Source organism: Globicephala melas, chromosome 2 (genome assembly GCF_963455315.2).
Source record: "Globicephala melas chromosome 2, mGloMel1.2, whole genome shotgun sequence".
Lineage (NCBI taxonomy): Eukaryota > Metazoa > Chordata > Mammalia > Artiodactyla > Delphinidae > Globicephala > Globicephala melas.
In genome coordinates, this window is record NC_083315.2 from 31,411,233 (window position 1) to 31,432,900 (window position 21,668).

At 42.3% G+C, this 21,668-nt stretch overlaps 1 protein-coding gene across 1 annotated transcript; it reads left to right on the forward strand.

Moving 5' to 3' along the window:
* The first annotated feature begins 368 nt into the window (after positions 1-368).
* Positions 369-16,415, forward strand: MPHOSPH10 (M-phase phosphoprotein 10). Its single transcript, XM_030878410.2, has 11 exons — positions 369-500; positions 2,327-3,005; positions 3,561-3,715; positions 4,240-4,411; positions 6,503-6,644; positions 7,504-7,571; positions 9,019-9,156; positions 11,636-11,746; positions 14,474-14,581; positions 15,593-15,823; positions 16,183-16,415. Exons 1-11 carry the CDS (start codon positions 412-414, stop codon positions 16,330-16,332), a joined length of 2,043 nt encoding a protein of 680 aa, XP_030734270.1. The 5' UTR covers positions 369-411; the 3' UTR covers positions 16,333-16,415.
* The last annotated feature ends 5,253 nt before the right edge of the window (positions 16,416-21,668 follow it).

Consider the following 21,668-nt stretch of genomic DNA (forward strand, 5'->3'; position numbering starts at 1 on the left):
AGGGGACGTGACAAGTGGTGCTGCGTTCCCGTGGGTGTTGGGAGCGGGTCCTCTCTTTTACTACACAACGTATTGAAGTCACCGAGTGCATCTAAAGCAGAAACTTAAAAGGAGGACGCGACACCTCCTGTGGGCCCCTCAGAAATATAAAACAAAAAGTTTGGAGAAAGTTCATCGAGCTGACCAATGGCGATTTTCGGTTTCCTGCCCCGCCCCCTTCGGCCGCCCCCCGCACCCCTTGGTGAAAGTTCTCGGGCTGCCATTGGCTGTGGCTGGGGGTGGATCCGGAACCTGTTTGCCGCGGAACCTTCGGCTAGCGGCTGTAGTTGGGCGGGGCGCGTCTTTGTGGCGTGGTTTCCGGGCGGCTCTCCTCCTGTGCATGCGGCGCTGTGTTCGGAGCGGCAGTCAGCCATGGCCCCGCGGGTGTGGCGTCGGCGGACCCTGGAGCGGTGCCTGAGGGAGGTCGGTAAAGCCACCGACCGCCCGGAATGCTTCCTCACGTAAGTGCTCGGAGCCCGGGCTCTGGTGCAGCTCAGGACTCGCATGGGCGCGGGCTGCGGACCCCCGGCAAGTTCCAGAGTAGGGGGAAGGCAAAGGGAAGGGGAGCTCCCTTTTCCTCAGATTTCAGGTAGTTTACGCTCCCCTAGCCTATCATACTTTTTTAGATGGTTAAGAGCTGTGTAGTGTGGATCTCCCAGTCGTGTGCTGTTGAAATCAAACTAACTGGGTTATTACTGTTTCGAGGCCTCAGTTGCCGCCCCGCCCCCGCCAGACGCACCGGGTGGATTGCTTTTCTCCATGTGCTCCCAGAGCACCCAGTGCTTACTTACTCATCAGACTTAATTGAAAGTATTAACTTGTCGCTTATCTATCTACCCCACGACTTGAGCTTCTCGAGAGTTAAGGCTGTCTTTCGTCTCCCCAGCACGAGCTTGTGGTATTTTGTTCAAAGACTGTGAAAAGATCTAGGAAATGGCTCTCAGATTTATATTTGAAACCCGACCTTGAGGCTCACAGAAACTACAGCCATACACTCTAAGCATCGCAGATTTAGTATATCCAAAATGAACTGTTGGTTCTGTTTGCTCCCTGTCCTCTGCCCTCCCTGAGATCCTTTCCCCATGCTCGCCACCTGCCTTCCTTGTCACAGTGAGCAGCACCTCTGTCTTTCCAGTCCTTCAGACACGAAACTAAGCTACTTCCTTGATGTCTCCCTTTTTCTCAATTCTACATCCAGTTATTAGCAAATCCTGTCAGTTCTCGGAACTATACTATCCTGAATTTGATTATTTCTCACCGTATTCACAGCTGTAATCCCAGCGCAGTTCTGCATCCTTTGCCCGGATGCCTGCATCAGCCTCCTGATCACACTAATTTCATTCCTTCTCCTCGACAGGCTTCTTTCCAAAGCATAAATTTAAATCATTTTTCTGCTCCTCAAACTCACCTAGTGCGTTTCTCTTAGGAAATTTGTTCTTGCTGTTTCTTCTGCCTGGAGTACATGTTTTCACAGCTTTGTAAGACTGTCTCCTTATAAATAGGTATCATCTCAGATGTCACATCCTCAGAGAGGTATTCTCTGACCCTTCTTACCAAAGCAAGTGTTGACTATGGGCTGACTGAATGGAGTGGCCTGTAATCTAGCAGAGTTGAGAATTTAAGGTTAAGATTCACTCTCTATCTTTAGGCAAATAGATCTGGCACGGTTTCCCTGTCTGAAATCCAGATAGCAGATTCACAGATACTTGGTTGACACCTTTTATATACTAATGTGGTTCTTTGGCAAGATAATACACTGTTGGGGGCCAGAATCTATACATACTTAAAATTGACATTTCATGTGCAGCAACGTGGATGGACCTAGAGAATATTATGCTTGGTGAAGTCAGTCAGACAGACAGAGGAAGACAAATACTGTGTGTTATCACTTACATGTGGGATCTAAAAAGTAATACAAATGAATTTATATAGCAGAACAGAAACAGACTCACAGATATAGAAAACAAAATGGTAGTTACCAGTTGTGCGGGGGAGCAAGTTAGGGGTGTGGGATTCAGAAATACCAACCACTATGCATAAAATAGATAAGCAACAAGAATATATTGTATAGCAATGGAATTGTCTTGGCCATTATCTTGAAATAACTTTTAATGGAGTATAATAAGTAATCACTGAAACTAATATAATATTGTAAATCAGCCATACTTCAGTTTTTTTAAAATTTGATTTTGCCCAAGAGTTGGGCTTTTTAAAAAAATTCTGAGTGCTGTGAAATTGTTACCTATAATTATAAATCTAATTTAACTCCTCCTTGTCCCCTTAATAGCATTCAAGATGAACTGGCATCAAAGTTTACTTCTTTAACAAAAGTACTTTATGACTTTAATAAAATACTGGAGAATGACAGGAAACGTGGAAGTCCTTTACAAAGACTGATGATAAATAATTTTGATGATGAGCAGATTTGGCAACAACTGGAATTGCAGAATGAACCAATTTTACAGTACTTCCAGAATGCAGTTAGTGAAGCCATTACAGATGAAGACATCAGTCTTCTCTCAGAGAATGAGGTGCAAGAGTGTGAAGAGGATGCCTCAGAGATGGAGGCCGGTGGTGAGGAGGACCTAGAACAAGATTTGGAAGAGGAGGAAGAGAAAGTGTCAGACCTGAGTGGTGATGATCCTGAAGAGGATGAGAGAGCTATAAACTCAAGCAAATTGGATCTGAGGAAAAGCCCAGATTTCAGTGATGAGGACTCTGATCTTGACTTTGATATCAGCAAATTGGAACAGCAGAGCAAGGTGCAAAACAAAGTGCCTAGGAAACCAACAGAAAAGTCCATAGTAGATGATAAATTCTTCAAACTGTCTGAAATGGAGAGCTTTTTAGAAAACATAGAAAAGGAAGAGGAACAAAAAGGTGATGAAGATGAGGAGGATATTGATTTTTTTGAAGATGTCGATTCCGATGAAGACGGAGGACTGTTTGGAAGTCAGGATCTTAAGGTAAAGTTTTGGGAGAGGACAGAGCATTCTTTCTGCCTCCTCAAATTAGATGGGGTTCTGTTTCTCCAGAAGAGGTTTAAAATACTTCAAAACTCACCAGGGCTTAAGTGAAATATTTAGATCAGTTGAAAAAGAAAGACTGGAAAAATTAAACCAGAGCCATTGTCTCCTTATCACAGAACACTTGTTTTGTAGCTTCAGAACCACAGTCACACATGTTAGAGAGATTCAGAATTTTCCCTCAAACATGGATTTTCATCAAACACTAGAAATAAGAGTGAAAGGAAGGCATTTGTATACTTTATTTAGGCAGGGATATTTTGGAAATAATTGTAGTTAGAAGATTTAGAGAAAAGAATATCGTGCTCTATCTAATCAGTCATAAATCAATCTATACTGCCATTCAGTTTGTTGTGGTCTAATAGTTCTTTCTTACGGTTTATGGTAGTGTTTTTAGTTGCCAATTTCCCCTGTACAGTATGCATACACATTTATGCATGATTTAATGTATTTTTCTATTCTTGATTTAAGGTCTTAAAAGTATTTATGTTTTAGTCAGGTAAAAGTTCCAGAAACCTGAAATACAAAGATTTCTTTGATCCAGTTGAAAGTGATGGAGACATAGCAAGTGTCCATGATGATGGTGATGAACTGGCTTCAAGTGAAGAGGAAGAAATTGCTGAAGAAGGAGAAGAAAGCTTTTCTGAGATGTGAGTATTTTGAATCCTTTACACTGTAAGCTGGAGGTACCCCATCCTATTTGTGTACTCCTGGTTGTCAGCTGTGATTGTCCTAAGAATTGGGATTCTCTAAGATCAGAGAGTAGATTCTCTAAGATCAGAGAACCTCAGGATAGCCAGAGGAAAGTCTCCAAATTTGAAGGGACGTCAGAGATGATCTAGTGCAGTTAAGCGTCACTGGCACTAGCATGCAAACCCTTCTTACCAGGAGCTCTGATTTGTTTTTTTGTGTCAGTAAAAATACCCTGTTGTTACTTTGGTGAGATAAGTTTGTATTATAGATTGATGAAAAATTTGTTTTCTATATATTGGACACTTCGTTCTGTTTCACCTAAATAATTCCTTCTGTTCCTTAGTAACTGAATGACTATAGAAGTTCTGAATATTTAATTGCATTAAGTCTACAAAAGAAGAACTTAAATTACTAAGTTTGTTTCTTTTTGTTTTTCTAACAAAGTGGTGTGTTTCCTTTCATAAGTGTTTTGGTCTTACAGGGATGAAGATAATGACCTTGAAGAAAGTGGAGACAGTAAACAACACAAAGAAACCTTGAAAAGAGTGACCTTTGCTTTGCCAGATGATGAGGAAACTGAAGATACAAATGTCTTAAATGTACAGAAAGACTCTGATGAAGTCAAATCCTCTTTTGAAATAAGACAGGAAAAGGTAATAATTAGGAATTTTAAGGAATTTTTTCATATGCTTGACATGACTGTGGAAATCACAGACTACTAACTAATCTACCCTGTTTTGTTTTTTGTGTTTTTTTTGGTGGAACACTTAACTGTCCTTAAAAAAAAAAAAACAACTTGCAGCCGCTTTCTGTAGCACCCTGTATAGAGATGTGGGAAGGGGAAGCAACTAATTTGCAAAAATCAATGCTGCCTTTCCCAAGCTATGGCTTTCAATCTGGGGCCCGTCTGTAAAACTTGTTTCTTTTCTTTCTCCGTGCTGTCTTTATACCTGGGGCATGTTTTTCCTAACTAGCTGTCCTGTGAGCCTCTCCTGGTAACTGGTTCACCTGCTTTTAAGGATACTGCCTATCTCAGATGGCTTCTGCGAGTTGCCAGGTAGCCAGAATTTTAACTAATACCATCTCAAACACATCTTCCAGAGTCGATAAAAATTATTTCCTTGTGACAATTTCAGACAAACAAAGTGTTATTTGAAAATAATAGGTACAGCCTGACTCCAAATATTTGGCTTTTATCATTTAACTATCTTAAAATTAGATCACACAGTTCGAAGTGAGACTAGGCAAATAACCAAAGATACCAAGGATATCAAAAGAATCATTTTAAAAAGAGAATCTGGGGGGACTTCCGTCGTGGTCCAGCAGTTAAGACTCCACAGTTCCACTGCAGGGGTTGCGGGTTTGATCCCTGGTTGGGGAACTAAGATCCCACATGCTGCATGGTGCAGCCAAGAAAAAAAGAGAATCTGAGTTAAACACATGATGGTCAGATTGTTCCCAGAAGAAAAAGTCTTAAGAAAAAAAAAATGGAAAGAAAATATGAACTTTGTTCTTGAGTTAGTGTCCTTCCCTCCCCACACCCCTGCAAAAAAAAAAAAAAAGAGAAGCAGGTTTAGTTTTACTGGGGAATTATATCAAACCTTCAAGAAGTAGATAATTTAGTGCTGTTTGATCAGTTCCTACATATAAAGAGTAAAGCTTCCAAACTTTTCTTGTGAAGCTATTGTAACATGAATACCCAAACCTGATAAAGGTAACATTAAAACACACACAGTCTCACTTATGAATATTGATGCAAAAATCCAAAATAGCTCAATGAAAGAATAATGCTGCCACAACCAAGTGGGCCTCATCCTCTTGATTCAGGATTAGGGAATCTATTAATTTAATACTTGTTAGGAGAACAGGTTAAGGAGAAAAACCATATGGTCACCTCCGTATATGTCAAAAATGACATTTAATAAAATTCAATATCCATTCCTAATTTTTTTTTTTAACTTCCAGTGAAATACAAACACATCTAGCCAAAAGATGCCATCATGCTTAATGGGAGAATTCTAGAAACATCCCTTTAAAATCAAGAATAAGACTATTCCCACTACCACTATTACTATTTCCACTGTTACTTAAGATTCTTGTAGAAGTGTTATTTAGCCAGGACAGCTACAAAAGAAAATGATAAGAGGTGAGAAAAACTGAAGTGAAAGCATTAATATTTGCAGAGAATACTAGAAAAACCAAGCAGATGAATTGAAAAGCTATTAGGAACAATAATTCAGTAAGGTAGCTGAAAAGGCTGGCATTTTATACACTGTGAGGTCATTATAGATGCCACCTTTTCAGAAGTAAGACATAATTTGGATTGTGGGTGTGGAGTCAGGAGGGTCAGGCTCCATCAAATATTGATGTTCTAATAAAAAATTACTTAGTCTTGGAATGCTCTGATAATTAAAATTGATAGTGGCTTGTGAATAAATAGGTCGTTTGACTAGAACAGAGCCCAGAAATATACCCAAATGCTGCTGGGAGAAGTAAGTAAATTATAAACATGGCATTCCAAATCAGTGGGGGAAAGAGGTCATCCACCTCTCCTCATCCCACCGCAGGGGACGGGAATAGGAGGTCACTACTGGCATCATTAAAAGATGGCAAGGACAAAACAGAATTGTGTTCAGGAACAGTACCTTTCTTGCTCTCCCACTATTAAAAATATTAGTTGCTTTTACTCAACTGTAAGTCTAGTTTTCTTCCCTAAACACGTAGTAACTCTTTTTGTCTCTTAGATGAATGAAAAAATTGCATCTTTGGAAAAACAGTTGTTGGAAAAGAAACCTTGGCAACTTCAAGGGGAAGTGACAGCACAGAAGCGGCCTGAGAACAGCCTCCTAGAAGAGACCCTGCACTTTGACCACGCCATCCGTATGGGTGCGTGTGGCCACCGGGCTCCTGCAGCTGTTCGTGTCTGTGCCTTTTCTATGGTTCTCATAGATTTGAAGTAATATTTCTTTTCCCCAAACTTTTTATTTTAAAAACTTGTAAACATATAGAAAAGTTGAAAAAATAGTACAGTGGACATATGTATGCCATTCAGCTGGATTCAACAGTTGTTAAGTTTTGGCTATATTTGGCTTTCTCCCCCCATTTATGTGTGTGACTGTGTGTGTGCACTTTTTTCCCCGAGTCATTTGAAAGTAAGTAGCCAATATCATGACACTTTAGTCCTGAGTACTTTTATTTTTTTCTAAGAACTAAGACATTCCCCTGTACAGCCACAATACCATTAATCCACCCAAGAATTACTACTATACTAGCGATGCCTAATGTATAGTCCATAATCAGTCCTGCTAGTGATCTGCTTACAGTGCCTGCTGTCATTGTCCAGTGATTAAATTGTGATTCCAGCCAGAACCCTGATTATCTCATTGAATTCTTTCTTGTACCCGTTAAGTCAAAATGAATTTCTATTTTATTTAGTGCTAGAGAATGGAAAAGAGGGGGCAAGTCCCCAGGTGCATGGGTTAAAAGTGTTAGCATTTGCTACCATATGTATTTTGTAGTTTTGTGGTTCTCAAATTGCAGGGAGCATCAGAAAGGCTAGTTAAAACACACAGAGGTATCCCTTTTTCTTCCTCACTTTCTGATTTAGGAGGTGTGGGGTGGGCCCAAGAATTCGCATTTCTAACACGTTCCCAGATGGGGGTGATGCTGCGGTTCAAGGACCACCCTTTTCGAACCACTGCTTAGTTTCTATATACCTAATGAGCACATGTCCTGTTTCCTTTAGCACCTGTGATCACAGAGGAAACCACTGTTCAACTAGAAGATATCATTAAGCAGAGGATAAAAGATCAGGTCAGTAACAATGAAATTTAACTTAATTCAAAATTCACTGAAATGTTTAGAAATATGTAAGAATATTTTGGGAGTAGGAATAACACTTTATTTTCATAGAATATTTGTTCTATCAGTTCTTCATTTAAAAGCCCTAAGTCTACACCAGAAGTGTCCTTGCCCTTTGTTGTGTGAGGCACTGCCGTCACACAACAAAGACGGGTGTCGTGCCTGAGGAGAATGGGGTGACCAAAGAGTTTTTGTTTAAAACTTGATCTTATTTTGTAAACTTAGAGTAAAACTTGGGTACATGACACGTGCACCAAGAGATGGCCTTTTTTTTTTTTTTTTTTTTTTTTTTTTTTACTATTTATTTATTTATTTGGCTGCATTGGGTCTTAGTTGTGGCATGCAGGATCTAGTTCCCTAAACAGGGATCGAGCCCGGGCCCCCTGCACTGGGAGCAAGGGGTCTTAACCACTGGACCACAACGGAAGTCCCGAGATGGCTTTATAACATGTGTTTGTTTGTTTAAAATAGGAAGGGTTTGAAAGATGGGTACTATATGCAGAAAATCTTTAAAGTTGAAATGAAGCAAACTCTTGTCTTAACTGTTGAGCAAACCACGATAAGGAATTGTGGAGTTCAAGTTGGTAACCAGGAGAGAGACGTGTTTAAAACAAAAAAGGGTACTTGAGTGATGCCCTTTCTGCATAATACTTCCTGTGACTTGAGTAGTCATTTCAAATGGTGAAAATGATTTCCTTTTTGCTGCAGTTTGCTTTTGCTTACTCTGGAAAGATAATATTCCAGCAGAGGATTCTTTTTTAAAAAAAAAATTAATTTATTTATTTTTGGCTGCGTTGGGTCTTTGTTGCAGCGCACGGGCTTCTCACTGTGGTGGCTTCTCTTGTTGTGGAGCACAGGCTCTAGGCGTGTGGGCTTCAGTACTTGTGGCGCACGGGCTTAGTTGCTCTGTGGCATGTGGGTTCTTCCCAGACCAGGGATCGAACCCATGTCCCCTGTATTGGCAGGCGGATTCTTTTTTTTAAAATTTATTTTATTTTATTATTTATTTATTTATTTTTGGCTGTGTTGGGTCTTCGTTGCTGCACGCATGTTTTCTCTAGTTGCGGCCAGCTGGGGCTACTCTTCATTGCGGTGGCTTCTCTTGTTGTGGAGCACAGGCTCTAAGCCCGCGGGCTTCAGTAGTTTGGGCGCATGGGCTCAGTAGTTGTGGCTTGCGGGCTCTAGAGTGTGGGCTCAGTAGTTGTGGCACACGGGCTTAGTTGATCCGCAGCATGTGGGATCTTCCCTGACCAGGGGTCGAACCTGTGTCCTGGCAGGCGGATTCTTAACCACTGCACCACCAGGGAAGTCCCTCCAGAGGAAGATTCTTAAGGGAGCCTAGAAAGAAGTTACCGATTTTATCTGTCAGTTTGTGTTCTGTGTGTCTTTCATATTTTAGGCTTGGGATGATGTCGTACGTAAAGAAAAACCTAAAGAGGATGCATATGAGTATAAAAAGCGTTTAACACTGGACCATGAGAAGAGTAAGTTGAGCCTTGCTGAAATTTATGAACAGGAGTACATCAAACTCAACCAGGTAAGGACACTGCTAAGGCGAAGCCGTTGTCATTCAGGGAGGAGAGGTGGAGAGCCACCTCTGCAGGTTCTACCTGCTCGTCGAAATGTGTGAAATACCGAAGTCTTGAACTTTGGGGTCACCTTGTTTAGTGTGAGACAGAGCATGCTAGGAATAGAGGGGCTGCAGTGTTCCCACTGAGTGTCAGGGGCAGAGGGGATTTTTTTTGCAGTTACTCATTGGTCACCTGATACTTTCACAGCTAATTATTAACTTTTCAGCAATTATGCTACAATTTAGAAACCATTTCTCATTTGTACTTTAGAAGTTGTTAAATTTTATAAGATTATTTGTGAATTCCTTCATGTATTTAGGTCTGGTGAGTTTTTGGTTGTTGTTTCTTTTTACTTAGAGTGTTAAAAAATACTTTTAGTTAAATAGGACAAAGTCATATTTCCAAAAATGTTGTATTCCCAATATGACAAATGGAATTATTCCTTCACATTTGATTTGCTGGGAATGTGGTCAGTATGTGCCTGGGGATGAAGTGGCATTTTTATCCTGCAAGAGCATTTAAGATTCCATCCAGATTGTGTTAATTAATGCCACTTAGGCAGCAACAGCAGATAGGGCCCTAATGCCACTGTGAAGCTGAAGAACTGGAAGGATTTGAATTAAAATTTTTCCCGGCTGCCTTGCCGCCCAGGGTGGTAGTTGAAGGGAGATGTGTACAACTTCAGTCAATGCTTAGTGAAAATCCAGCTACTATGAGGAGATTCAGTAAATACAGAAAGTATTTGGTAACCATGAGAGGTAAAAATGAAATTATGTAGCTCGTATCAGGTCTTTAAATGTTAATTTTATTTCTGTCTTGGACATCAGCAGCCAGTTCACAAGTTTTTGAGTGTGGACTCAATTTAGGCTAATCCTAGCCTCATTCATTCCATTAAGAGTTAGTCTGGCAAGGAAGGATGATCTGAATTTCCTGAAGTTTAGCAGCTACCCTGGAGGTAATAAGCAGAGTGCTGATAAACAGCATGTGAATGAACCTTAACCCTTAGATCTGTGTGTGTCAGGAAGATGCTGGATGTCAGATGCATTGTTTCACAGGTACAACCTGGGATGAGGGCAAAGGACGTGGTTAGGATTTTAAAACAGGTGTTAAGTTTAAGGAGTAAAAAGCAGTAGTATGTGCTTGGGCATGGCTGGAAGGGGGCACTGACAGACACTGGACACACAGACCTGAGTGTGCTGTGGCATTAGGGCAACCGGGGTAAAGAGCCAGTTGCTTCCCAGTGATGAGTGGTAGTGGTGATAGTGGTTTTTCATGGGTTCATCAATAAGTAACCAAACAAAAACTTTTGGCTTCTTAGAATAGCATTTGGGGCATGGGGAAAGAGAAGTGTGAAATTTACCTTTTCTTAGTGGAATGAAAACTGCTGTCAATTTTTTCCAATGTGATTTAATCAGAAAAATCTTTAACAAATTACATATACGTTTGTCCCTGCAATCCAAATGAATATTTGGATAATTTTACAAAATCTTCATTAACTCCTTAGTTTTGTTTTTTGCTTTGTTTCTTGTTTTTAATTGAGTTGAGATTCACATAACAAATTAACCATTTTAAAGAGAGCAGTTCAGGGGCATTCATGGTGTCGTGCAACCACTACCTGTATCTAATTCAAAAACATTTTCGTCACCCCTCCCCTGACAGCCACCAATCTGCATTCATTCCCTGTGGATTTACTTACTCTAGATATTTCATGTAAATGGAGTCATACAACCTGTGACCTTTTGTGTCTGATGCCTTTTATTTAGCTTAATGTTTCAGGATTGTGACGTGTCTGTAATTTGTCCCCTTTTTTATAGCTGAATAGTATTCTGTTGTGTGTGTACCACGATTTACTGATCCAGTCACCGGTTGATGAGCATTTGGGCTGTTTCTGCCTTTCGTGAATAATGCAGCTATGCACATGTGTGTCCATGTACTTGTTTGAGTACCTGCTTTAATTCCCCTGGGCATGTACCTAAAAGTGGAATTGCTGCTCCTATGGTGATTCTCTGTGTAACTTTTGGAGGCACTGCCAGACTCGTTTCCACTGTGCCTGCACCATCTTACGTTCCCACCACACTGCCTAAGGGTTCCGGTCCTTCCACAACCTGGCCAATACTTTTTATTTTCTGTTTTGTTTCTTTTTAAATAGCCATCCTAGTGGGAGTAGTTTAGTTACTGACAGAAGTAAACATCAAGGGAACTAAACTGTACGTTCTAAATGTTAGTGATACAGTTGCGACAGCTTCTCAAGTGCACGTCCTGTTTCTTCTTGGGTGGGTGCTAGTGCCGCCCTGGTATTGGTGACTTCGATCTTGCCTTGGAATGTTTCTTTGGAGCTGAAGCCTGGCGACGAGAAACTGGTGATACCCTTATCGGCCTTGAGTGTTTTGTCCTATGATGCCTGTGACGCTGCTTAGTCTGATAACATTGAACTTATTTCCTAAGCAAAAATCAGCAGAGGAAGAAAATCCAGAGCACGTAGAAATTCAGAAGATGATGGATTCCCTCTTCTTAAAATTGGATGCCCTCTCCAACTTCCATTTCATCCCTAAGCCGGTAAGTGTGTTTACATCTCAGTGAACAGACAGAGCAGATGTGATTGTAATTCCTCTTTGAGCTTTTGTGAGACTCGTGCTTTATTTGGTTTCAGGATACAAACCTGCGGGAATTCCCCATAAATTACAGGCAGGGCCTCCCATGAGGAAGGCTCGTGTCTGGTCCCATGACAGTTCTGGCTCTACCCTGCTGGTCCCTGCCAGACCCTTGACCTTAGCCACAGGGTCTCCTCAGTTCCCACCCTTCTTCCTTGTCTGGTCTCTGGTTGCTTGTGTGATGGTCTTGGGAGCGTGTGTGGTGTCTGTACCTGGCGGTTATTGAGCACCTGCCACCTGTCAGATTAGGTCCGTCATGTCCACTAACTCTTACCCCACAGAACCTGAGGCAGATACTACTCCTTCCACTTTGCAGATGAGGACAGCAAGGCTTCGGGGCGGGAGGTGAGCCCTAACTCCTGGGCCCTTGCTCTCCGCACTGCGTGCTGTTCCCCCTCTGCCTCTGCGACTCCCGCCCGGACAGCTCAGTGCCCATCTGCTCCGCAGCTCCCTCCTGCTCACCAACTTCTGTGAGCCTGCAGAACATGCTGCACCAGCCTCCTGGTACTTGCTCGCCTGGTGCCCCCGGGGGTCACTTGTGTTGTCTGGAAGTGGGATGTCGAGCATCAAGGGCTAGTCCAGAGTCAGACCTGAGTCTGTCTGCCCCTCAGTGGCTTCGTGACGTAGGCAAATTGCCTAACGTTCTGTCTGTACAGAGGAGGTGGTGACCTCCGAGGTCCTTTCCGATCCTTTGATGGTCAGGTAACTTTTCCTATGTGAGTATTTGGTCATCACCTGCTTCTTTGTTTTTGTTTAATCTTGGTGTCCTTTACATGATGGTACGTTTTTGGTGGTGGGGCCCATCTTGAGAGTCTCAGAGTGCTTGGTCTGACCGTGTATAGTGAGCAGGTGAAGAGAGGAGAGGGATGTCTCCACCTTCTTGACCAGCAGGTCCTGCTGTGGAAAGGTCTTACTCATGTGGAGAATGCGATCCCTTCCCTGCTTACAAGGCCCCACGGGACATGACTCCTTCCCATCCCTCTGGTCCCCGTGGTTTGCTCCCCGGCCACCCTGGTCTCCTTCCTTCCCTCCGGGCTCTTCCATCTGTAGGGTCTCAGGTTTGACACCTCCTCTTCCCGCGTCTGTCTCTGCCCTTCTCCCTCATAGCCCCATGGCACAGGTGCACTCATTAGTGGATGGTTCATTGCTCACTACTCATCTTCAAGCCCCACAGTTGTGTGGGGTTTTTTTGTTTTTTTTTTTCTGGTACGCGGGCCTCTCACTGCTGTGGCCTCTCCCATTGTGGAGCGCAGGCTCAGCAGCCATGGCTCACGGGCCCAGCCGCTCCGCGGCACGTGGGATCCTCCCGGAACGGGGCACGAACGCATGTCCCCTGCATCGGCAGGTGGACTCTCAACCACTGCACCACCAGGGAAGCCCACAGTTGTGTTTTTTTTTTTTGCGGCTGTGTTTTCACACCAGCCTGGAGCCGGCTATGGGGAAGTCCTCAGACATCCCTTGGAATCTTGGGCCACAGTATAAAAGCCTTTCTTATTTTTTTCCTTGTCAGAAATGTCATTTCTGGTCTAGCTTCCTCTTGATATTGCTTTTTTCATATTCAGGTTGGTATTTCACAAGTCATCTCCATGACTGTTAACCAGTCATCAGTTTCTGTTATTTTTTGGGTTGTCTCCATTTTCTGTATATTTCTCTTTAAATTGTAGAATGGAATACAGTGCTCCCAATAAATAAATGAACAGCGGTCCAGGGGAAGAGATGATTTCTTTCACACTCTGACATTCTTCTCTTATTTAGAGTCCAGGACCCTGTTGTCTTCAGGGCTTGTTTTTGTTCCTTATGAAGGATCCTGGGGTGCATGTCTGCCTCGTTAACTGGAACGTGGGCAGGACTGTGATAGGAAATGAGCTGGTGAGGTGGACAGCACTGTGCTTTGGGACAGAGCCCTGTCTCCTGGGGCTCAGTCTCGTGTTCGCTCAGGACACCTACTCTTTCCCACTTCATCCTTTACTCCACTGCGGACCCCGTTGTCCCTGCGTCAAGATGGGCAGGACTAGTGTACAGAGCAGTAGTGTAAGTCTTCCATGACCATTGCCCTTTTACTACCGTGAGTGGGGTGCAACCATTGTAACTTCTGAATCCCTTGGGCAGTTCTTTCAAGAATAAAAAAACTAAAGGACAAACAAATGGCCCTTCAGTTAGTGTTGCATTCTTTCCTCCTGTTTTTATAATTTGTAGGTTGTGTTTATTTCAGTACTGTCTTCATTTTCCAAAACAACTTAGTATCATTTCATATTTCTCTTTATAACATCTGTTTTTAGTTGCTGGGACATGTTGTTCCAATAAGCACCTTTCCTTGCAGCGTTTTCCGTGTATTTCTTATAGTGAGCTTTTTTCCTATACCCAAAGGCAAGATAACACTTACAGACACCAATAGATTCTGTTAAACGGTGGATAGGATTGTTTGAGAATATACACCTACATGGCAGGTGGAAATGATTTACTAACAGATGAAAGAACGTGGGTTTGAATATGGCAGACAGGTCCTGAAAAAGTATAGAAATAATCTCCATGAAGTATTGTATGTATTATGTATTTCAGTAGGTTCACAATTTAAATATTTTATGTGAGGACCACTTCTGACTTCCTGTTAAGTGTGTTGTCTCTTTTCTAGCCTGTCCCAGAGATTAAAGTTGTGTCGAATCTGCCAGCCGTCACCATGGAGGAGGTCGCCCCAGTGAGTGTCAGCGATGCAGCCCTCCTGGCCCCAGAGGAAGTCAAGGTGAGAAGCCAGTGTTGAAGCTTCAAATCTCTGTCTATAAGTTGGTCGTTTCTAGTCAGATCTCCATTTAAGCTCGTTTTCCTTGAGCTTGTAGTCTTTATTCTAACGTAGCTCAGCAGTTTCCAAGTGTAATCACATTAATAATATAGAATCTTCAAATACAAGTCTTCTGTAATCAGGTATTATTGTGAGATACAGATTGAGAAATATTGTAAAAGCTAATTGTAAATATCTAACATCAGTATATTGTTATAATTCAGTTTGAATATTAGAAGTTTGAGGTTGTTAGCTTAGGTGTTAGGTTTAAAACAAACTGCATATATTTAGCAATCCTTTGATATTAATCAGCATTTCCCCCTTTGTGTTGTATCCATGTAATGCTTATCAGTAATAGCATTTGGATCTTGGGAGGAGTTGGACATACCACATGCAGGCTGTCCCTGCCTTGTGAGCGTGGGAGCTCTCGCCTTGCACAGTAATGGTGGCTTCTGCTGAGGCCTCGGCCTCCTGGCACCTGGCAGCACGGCCCTCCTTTTTTGTGCTCATTTGCTTTGCTCCACCCACACTCACCCCTTCAGAGCCTCTGCCACCTCTGCTAGGCTGGGCTGGCAGCAGAAGAGAAAAGGGAGGAAATGGACCCTCACCAGCTAGGTTTCCTGCCGTCAGCCCCCCATGGCTGCCAGCAGCTCAGAGCTGGGCTGCTGCGGGCAGGTGACTGCAGCCCCGGCTGGGGTCTCCATGCTTCTCCAGGAGGGACAGCCTGACACGCCTGCTCTCCAGGCTGCCTTTGTGAAGGAGTGTTGGGACTGAACTGTCGCCGTCAGAGAACGCATCCTGGGTCTTAGAGAGCTGAGTGACCAGAGCCCTTCAGAGTGTAGGCAGGGATGCTCTGCTTCTCGCTTGGCCATCGGTGTACAGCCCATCAGCCACATTCCATAGAGTTGCTTCTCTTCTAATTTCCTGAGTTGTTAGTTTAGATGAATGAGTGTGTTTGTGGTTGTTTTTCAATAGGAGAAAAATAAAGCTGGAGATACAAAAACAGCTGCTGAGAAAACAGCTACAGACAAGAAACGAGAAAGGAGGAAAAAGAAATATCAAAAGCATTTGAAAATAAAGGAGAAAGAAAAGCGGAGAAGACTTCTTGAAAAGAGCAACCCAGACCGAGCAGGGAAATACACCAAAGCAGTAGCTTCCGAGAAGTTAAAGCAGCTAACCAAGACAGGCAGAGCTTCACTGTTAAAGGTGAGGATGGGGCAGGAAAGCTGCTGGAGGGGGAAGGGGAGCGGATGGCAAGCTTTAGGTGATCCGGGTGGCGGAGTAGCCGAGCCAGCCACCGCTGCCCACCTGTGGAGGGAAGGGGACGGGAGAGGCCGTGGGGACTGGCCGGCTTTCTAATACAGGGTCCTCACGGTCACCTGACATTGTGAGACCATTGTTGCAGCGTAAAATGTATATAATATCTCTGCACTAACTGATGTAAGTTTTCATGTTCTTGTCTAGTTCTTTTTCATATTTATACTTTGATGCCCTGTTCTAATCATTTGGTTTTTTTCATCTTTAAGCACATCTTACAACGTGAACTTGTATTTTTTTAATTGCAGGATGAAGGTAAAGACAAAGCCTTAAAATCATCACAAGCATTCTTTTCTAAATTACAAGATCAAGTAAAAATGCAAATAAATGATGCAAAGAGAACAGAGAAGAAAAAGAAGAAAAAACAGTATATTTCTGTTCATAAATTAAAGCTGTAATAGATTTTGCATATAATGTAAATAGTAACATGTAAGCTTATATTCTGTCATTCTTTTTTGTAATAAAATTTTTGAGAACTTTTCTTTGCATGGATGGAGATATTTGAGAAGAGCAAACCTTCATCTGGGTATGTGGCGGGACCTCTCTTCCCAGACCCTCCCCACGGTGTGCCCACCCCAGGCCCAGCTGGTGAGGGGGCGGGCCTGCATGCTGGAAACCCCCTCACAGCCAGCTGTCCACAGCAGAGGTCCTCACGTGTCTTCAAGAGGCCTTGATTTTCTTCTCCCACTGCCCTGTCATCCTTTCACAGAACAGTGGGATTTCCATGCGTGTGCCTTACATTCTTCCCCTTAGGAAGTGATCTCATGTCATGTGAGCAGAGGCTCGCGGAGGCCGGGGAGTCTTGTCCCCGTCAGATGCAGGAGGATGGGGGTGATTCGGCCGTGAGAGGAGGTGAGCTTGCTGGGAGGACAGACTGGCGGTCCTTGGAGCCTTCCACGACCACTGGGTGCTCCCTGTCTCAACCTCCCACCCAGGGAAGACCACCTTTTGTCTGACAGGTCTCACATTATGCTTTTTTAAAAAATTTATTTTATTATTTTATTTTATTTATTTATTGTTTCTGGCGGCGTTGGGTCTTTGTTGCTGTGCACAGGCTTTTTCTCTGGTTGTGGCGAGCGGGGGCTACTCTTTGTTGCGGTGCACAGGCTTCTCATTGTGGCTTCTCTTGTTGTGGAGCACGGGCTCTAGGCGCGCAGGCTTCAGTAGTTGTGGCACGTGGGCTCAGTAGTTGTGGCTCATGGGCTCAGTAGTTGTGGCTCATGGGCTCTAGAGTACAGGCTTAGTAGTTGTGGCGCAAGGGCTTAGTTGCTCCACGGCATGTGGGATCTTCCCGGACCAGGGATCGAACCCGTGTCCCCTGCACTGGCAGGCGGGTTCTCAACCACTGCACCACCAGGGAAGCCCTCACATTATGCTCTTGGTAGAAATGTCTTAAGCCTTATGTGGGTAGAGGATGAGAACAAAGCTGAAGCTGAAGCAATAGCGAAGGGACAGTCACAGTCGTCAGGAGCCTGGAGGTTTGTGATCTGCGGTCCTGCTGACAAAGAAGCTGGCCCCTCAGGGTGCCCCAGTCAGTACTGAACTGTCATTTGTTTCAGGTCTTATTCAGGACACAGTTCTCTCCCCTACTGTGCCTTTGTCTTCTAAACAAAACAGTTGGAGTAACCACCTGGTCTCCCTCTAGCCTTAGTGAAAGTGTCAGGATTTTTAGTGGTGATTGGAGTGACCCTAGGAGTTGCTATTTTCTTCCTAAAAACAGTTTGGGGACTTCCCTGGTGGTCCAGTGGCTAAGACTCCGCGCTCCCTACAGGGGACCCGGGTTTGATCCCAGTCAGGGAACTAGATCCCACATGCTGCAGCCGAAGATCCCGCGTGCCACAACTAAGACCTGATGCAGCCATATAAATAAATAAATATTTAAACAAAACAAAACAAAAAACAGTTTTCCAGTTCCCACTCATGGCTAGCTTAGTTCTCTTTCCCTTGATTATTATTTTTTTAACTTCTTGGAATATAGTTCATTTACAGTGTTGTGTTGGTTTCAGATGTACAGCGAAGTGATTCAGTTACGTATATGTGTATATATATATATATATATATATATATATATTCTTTTTTTACACTCTCTTCCATTATAGGTTATTACAAAATACTGAGTATAGTTCCCTGTGCTATAGAGTAGGTCCTTGTTAGTTATCTGTTTTATATATAGTAGTGTGTATATTTTAATCCCAAACTCGTAATGATTATTTGTTTATGATAATCTGTCAGGATCAGATGTTGATCCTGGAGCGATGATTCATTTTTATCTGTCCAAGTTTGATATTTGCAGAGTAAAGTCACTTATCTCCACATTTTCCCCCCACATCTGGGTGAGATATATCAATCCATTTGCTGCTTTAATATCACATTTGATATAAAGATTATATTCATTCTAAATATTTGATTTGTGCCAGACACTATTGTAGGTACCAGGGTTATAACTGAACGAAACAGATAACAGTTCCTAACTTTATGAAGTGTGTATTCTGGTAGAATATTTACATACATTTCATTTTCTATATAAATTAGAAGCACAATAGAACATCTGTGAAATCACCTTTTACCTAAAAACAAAACAATGCACTGTCTGCTTCACTCATCTGTGTAAAGAGGTAAAGAATTACCGCAGTTCTGAATTTCACATTTATCATTCCTTTGCATTTGTTGTATTTTACCATATAGTCACATATCCATAGTCAATGCATTGTTTAATTTTCCTAATATGTGAATTTTATGAAAATAGAATATTATATCGATAGGTTGCTTTATCTTTGTTGACATCCCTCAAATTTATCCATAATCCTATTCATTCATTTTCACTGCTGCATAGTATTGTATGAACATACTACAGTTTTATTTAACCATTCTCTTGAAGACATTTGTTTCCAGTTTTACACTATTATGAATAATCCCATTTGAACATCACAGTGCTAGTGTAGGCTCTAGCCTCTAAGGTACTTTAGAATTGCTGGCTAGGAAGTCCAAAAGATAACGTGGCATTGTTTCTCAAAGTCATACAAATTTGCACTTAATCATATCTTTGTCAGCACTTGGGGGGAATTAAAATTTTTTTTTGCTATTCTGGTAGGTATAATACGATGAATCTGTGTGGTTTTAATTTATGTTTCTCTACTAATGGGATTGAGCATTTTGTTATGTGTTTATTTTCTGTATCGTTTTTAATTAGCTTTTTTTAATTAATTTTTTTGGCTGCGTTGGGTCTTCGTTGCTGTGTGCGGGCTTTCTCTAGCTGCGGCAAGCAGGGGCTACTCTTCGTTGCGGTGTGTGGGCTTCTCATTGCCGTAGCTTCTCTTGTTGTGAAGCACGGGCTCTAGGAGTGCGGGCTTCAGTAGTTACGGCTTGCAGGCTCAGTAGTTGTGGCTTGCGGGCTCTAGAGCACAGGCTCAGTAGTTGTGGCGCACAGGCTTAGCTGCTCTGCAACATGTGGGATCTTCCTGGACCTGGGCTCAAACCCATGTCCCCTGCATTGTCAAGCAGGTTCTTAACCACTGTGCCACCAGGGAAGTCCCTTAATTAGCTTTTAATTTTGATATTTTAAAGTTCCAGGAAAATTCCAATAAATTTAGCCCCATTGGCTTTATTATTCTTTCTTTTTCTGAACAGTTTGAGAGTAAGTTGAAGACATCATGGACCTTTACCTCTAAATACATCATTATGTATTTCCTAAGAATAAGAATAATCATTTATATATAACCACAGTATAATCACCAAAATCAGGAAATTTAACATTGACACAGTGCAGTTATCCAATCCACCGTCCATATTCAAATTTGTCAGTTGTCCCAATAACATCCTTTATAGTGCTGCTCCCCAGTGCAGGGTCATTCCAAGGTCACTCGTATTTAGCTGTTACATCTCTAGCTTCTAGTAATCTGGAACAGTTTCTGAGCATTTGTCTTTCTTAACTGTAACATTTTTCAAGTATACAGGCCAGTTATTTTATAGAATGTCCCTCAAAATTGGATTTGTCTGTTTTCTGATGATTAGATTCAGGTTAGCATTTTTGGCAAGAAAACCATAGCAGTGATGTGTCTGTAGTATCTCATCAACAGAGGTTTGATATCCATTTGTCCCAGTGAAGCTGGTGAGGAAAATGATTAGTTTGTTAAAGTGATGTCAGGCTTTCCCACTATAAAGTTATCTTTTCTTTTTAATAATTAGTAATTTATAGTGGAGATACTGTAAATACCCTGCTCCTCACCAAACTTTCACTCACAAATTTGAGTGTCCACTGATGATTTTCTAACTCCCATCATTTCTTTTGTATCTATTGACATTCTACTGCAAGGAAGAGCTTTCCCTTCTCATTTATTTATATCAGTATAGACTCAAGTTTCTATATTATTTAATGTTTATAATCCTTTCTTATCACTTTTGATGTTCCAATTGTCCCTGACTTTACAGTGGAAGGCCCTTCAAGGTGATTCCTGGGTCATGATAGGTCCCCATCATTCTTTGAGCACTTCCTTCCTTTGTGGTGCTACAAAACATCCCAGGCTTTATCCTGTACTTTTCCTGGATTTGGCCATTTCTCCAAGGAACCCTGGCTCCTCTTAGTGGAGAATGGTATTTTGAAACAAAAGGTCTAGGTGCTAGGTATGCTCACTGCTACTGTTGCTACTAGGTCCAATTAAAAGACAGAGCCGGGGGCTTCCCTGGTGGCGCAGTGGTTGAGAGTCCGCCTGCCGATGCAGGGGACACGGGTTCGTGCCCCAGTCCAGGAGGATCCCACGTGCCGCGGAGCGGCTGGGCCCATGAGCCATGGCCGCTGAGCCTGCGCGTCCGGAGCCTGTGCTCCGCAACGGGAGAGGCCACAACAGTGAGAGGCCCGTGTAATGCCAAAAAAAAAAAAAAAAAAAAAAAAAAAGACAGAGCCGGGAAACTGTGTGTGTGTGTGTGTGTGTGTGTGTGTGTGTGTGATGTATTTCATGCATGGGTTCATATCAATACCTCCAATTCTAATCCAGTACCACAGCACATTATATTCTAGTTTCATTCTTTCCGTACTTGTAACACCTTTTCCAACAGTAAGAAATCTTACTCCCATTGTCTTCAGTATATTTATTCATTTGCTTCTAGATGATATAAGAAGCAGTTTCAGAATTATTAAACTTATACCACTGGGAAAAGGAAAAAATATGTGCTCTACAGGTACACATAGAGCTCTGTATTTCAATGAGTCCAGAGCTTTGATAGTTCTGTTCAGTTATTCTATATCCTTACTTTTGCGGGGGAAGGGGGGTCTAATTCTACCAATTAGAGAAAGATATTAAAATCTCTATGATTGTGCATTTGTCTATTCCTTTGATGTGTCAGTTTTTGCTTCCTGTATTTTGAAACCCTGTTATTAGAAACAACGATTTATGATTTTTATGTCTTCCTCATGACTGACCCTTTTAACTTTATAAAATGATCTCTTTCTCTGGTAATACTCCCTGTCTTTTTTTTTCCCCTGAGGACATGGCTTCTTCAGCAGCTTTTTCAAATGGTGGCAGTTTTCTGTTTTGTTTTTCCCCCAGTCTTCATTTGGCCTGGAGGTGGATGGATTAGATGCCCTTGCTGCTCATTGCCCCTTCCAGACCACACTCTCTCTCTCTGCCTCCCTACACCCCTCCACTCCTGTCTTCGGTATTCTCTTTTCTTTTCTTTTATTCTATTCTATTTTATTTTTTTATTGAAGTATAGTTGATTTCCAATGCTGTGCCAATCT

Coding starts and splice junctions, on each gene's coding strand:
- MPHOSPH10 (XM_030878410.2), top strand. CDS start 412: ATGGCCCCGCGGGTGTGGCGTCGGCGGACCCTGGAGCGGTGCCTGAGG. Junction 501..2,326: donor CGCCCGGAATGCTTCCTCAC/GTAAGTGCTCGG, acceptor TCCCCTTAATAG/CATTCAAGATGAACTGGCAT. Junction 15,824..16,182: donor GCAGAGCTTCACTGTTAAAG/GTGAGGATGGGG, acceptor TTTTAATTGCAG/GATGAAGGTAAAGACAAAGC.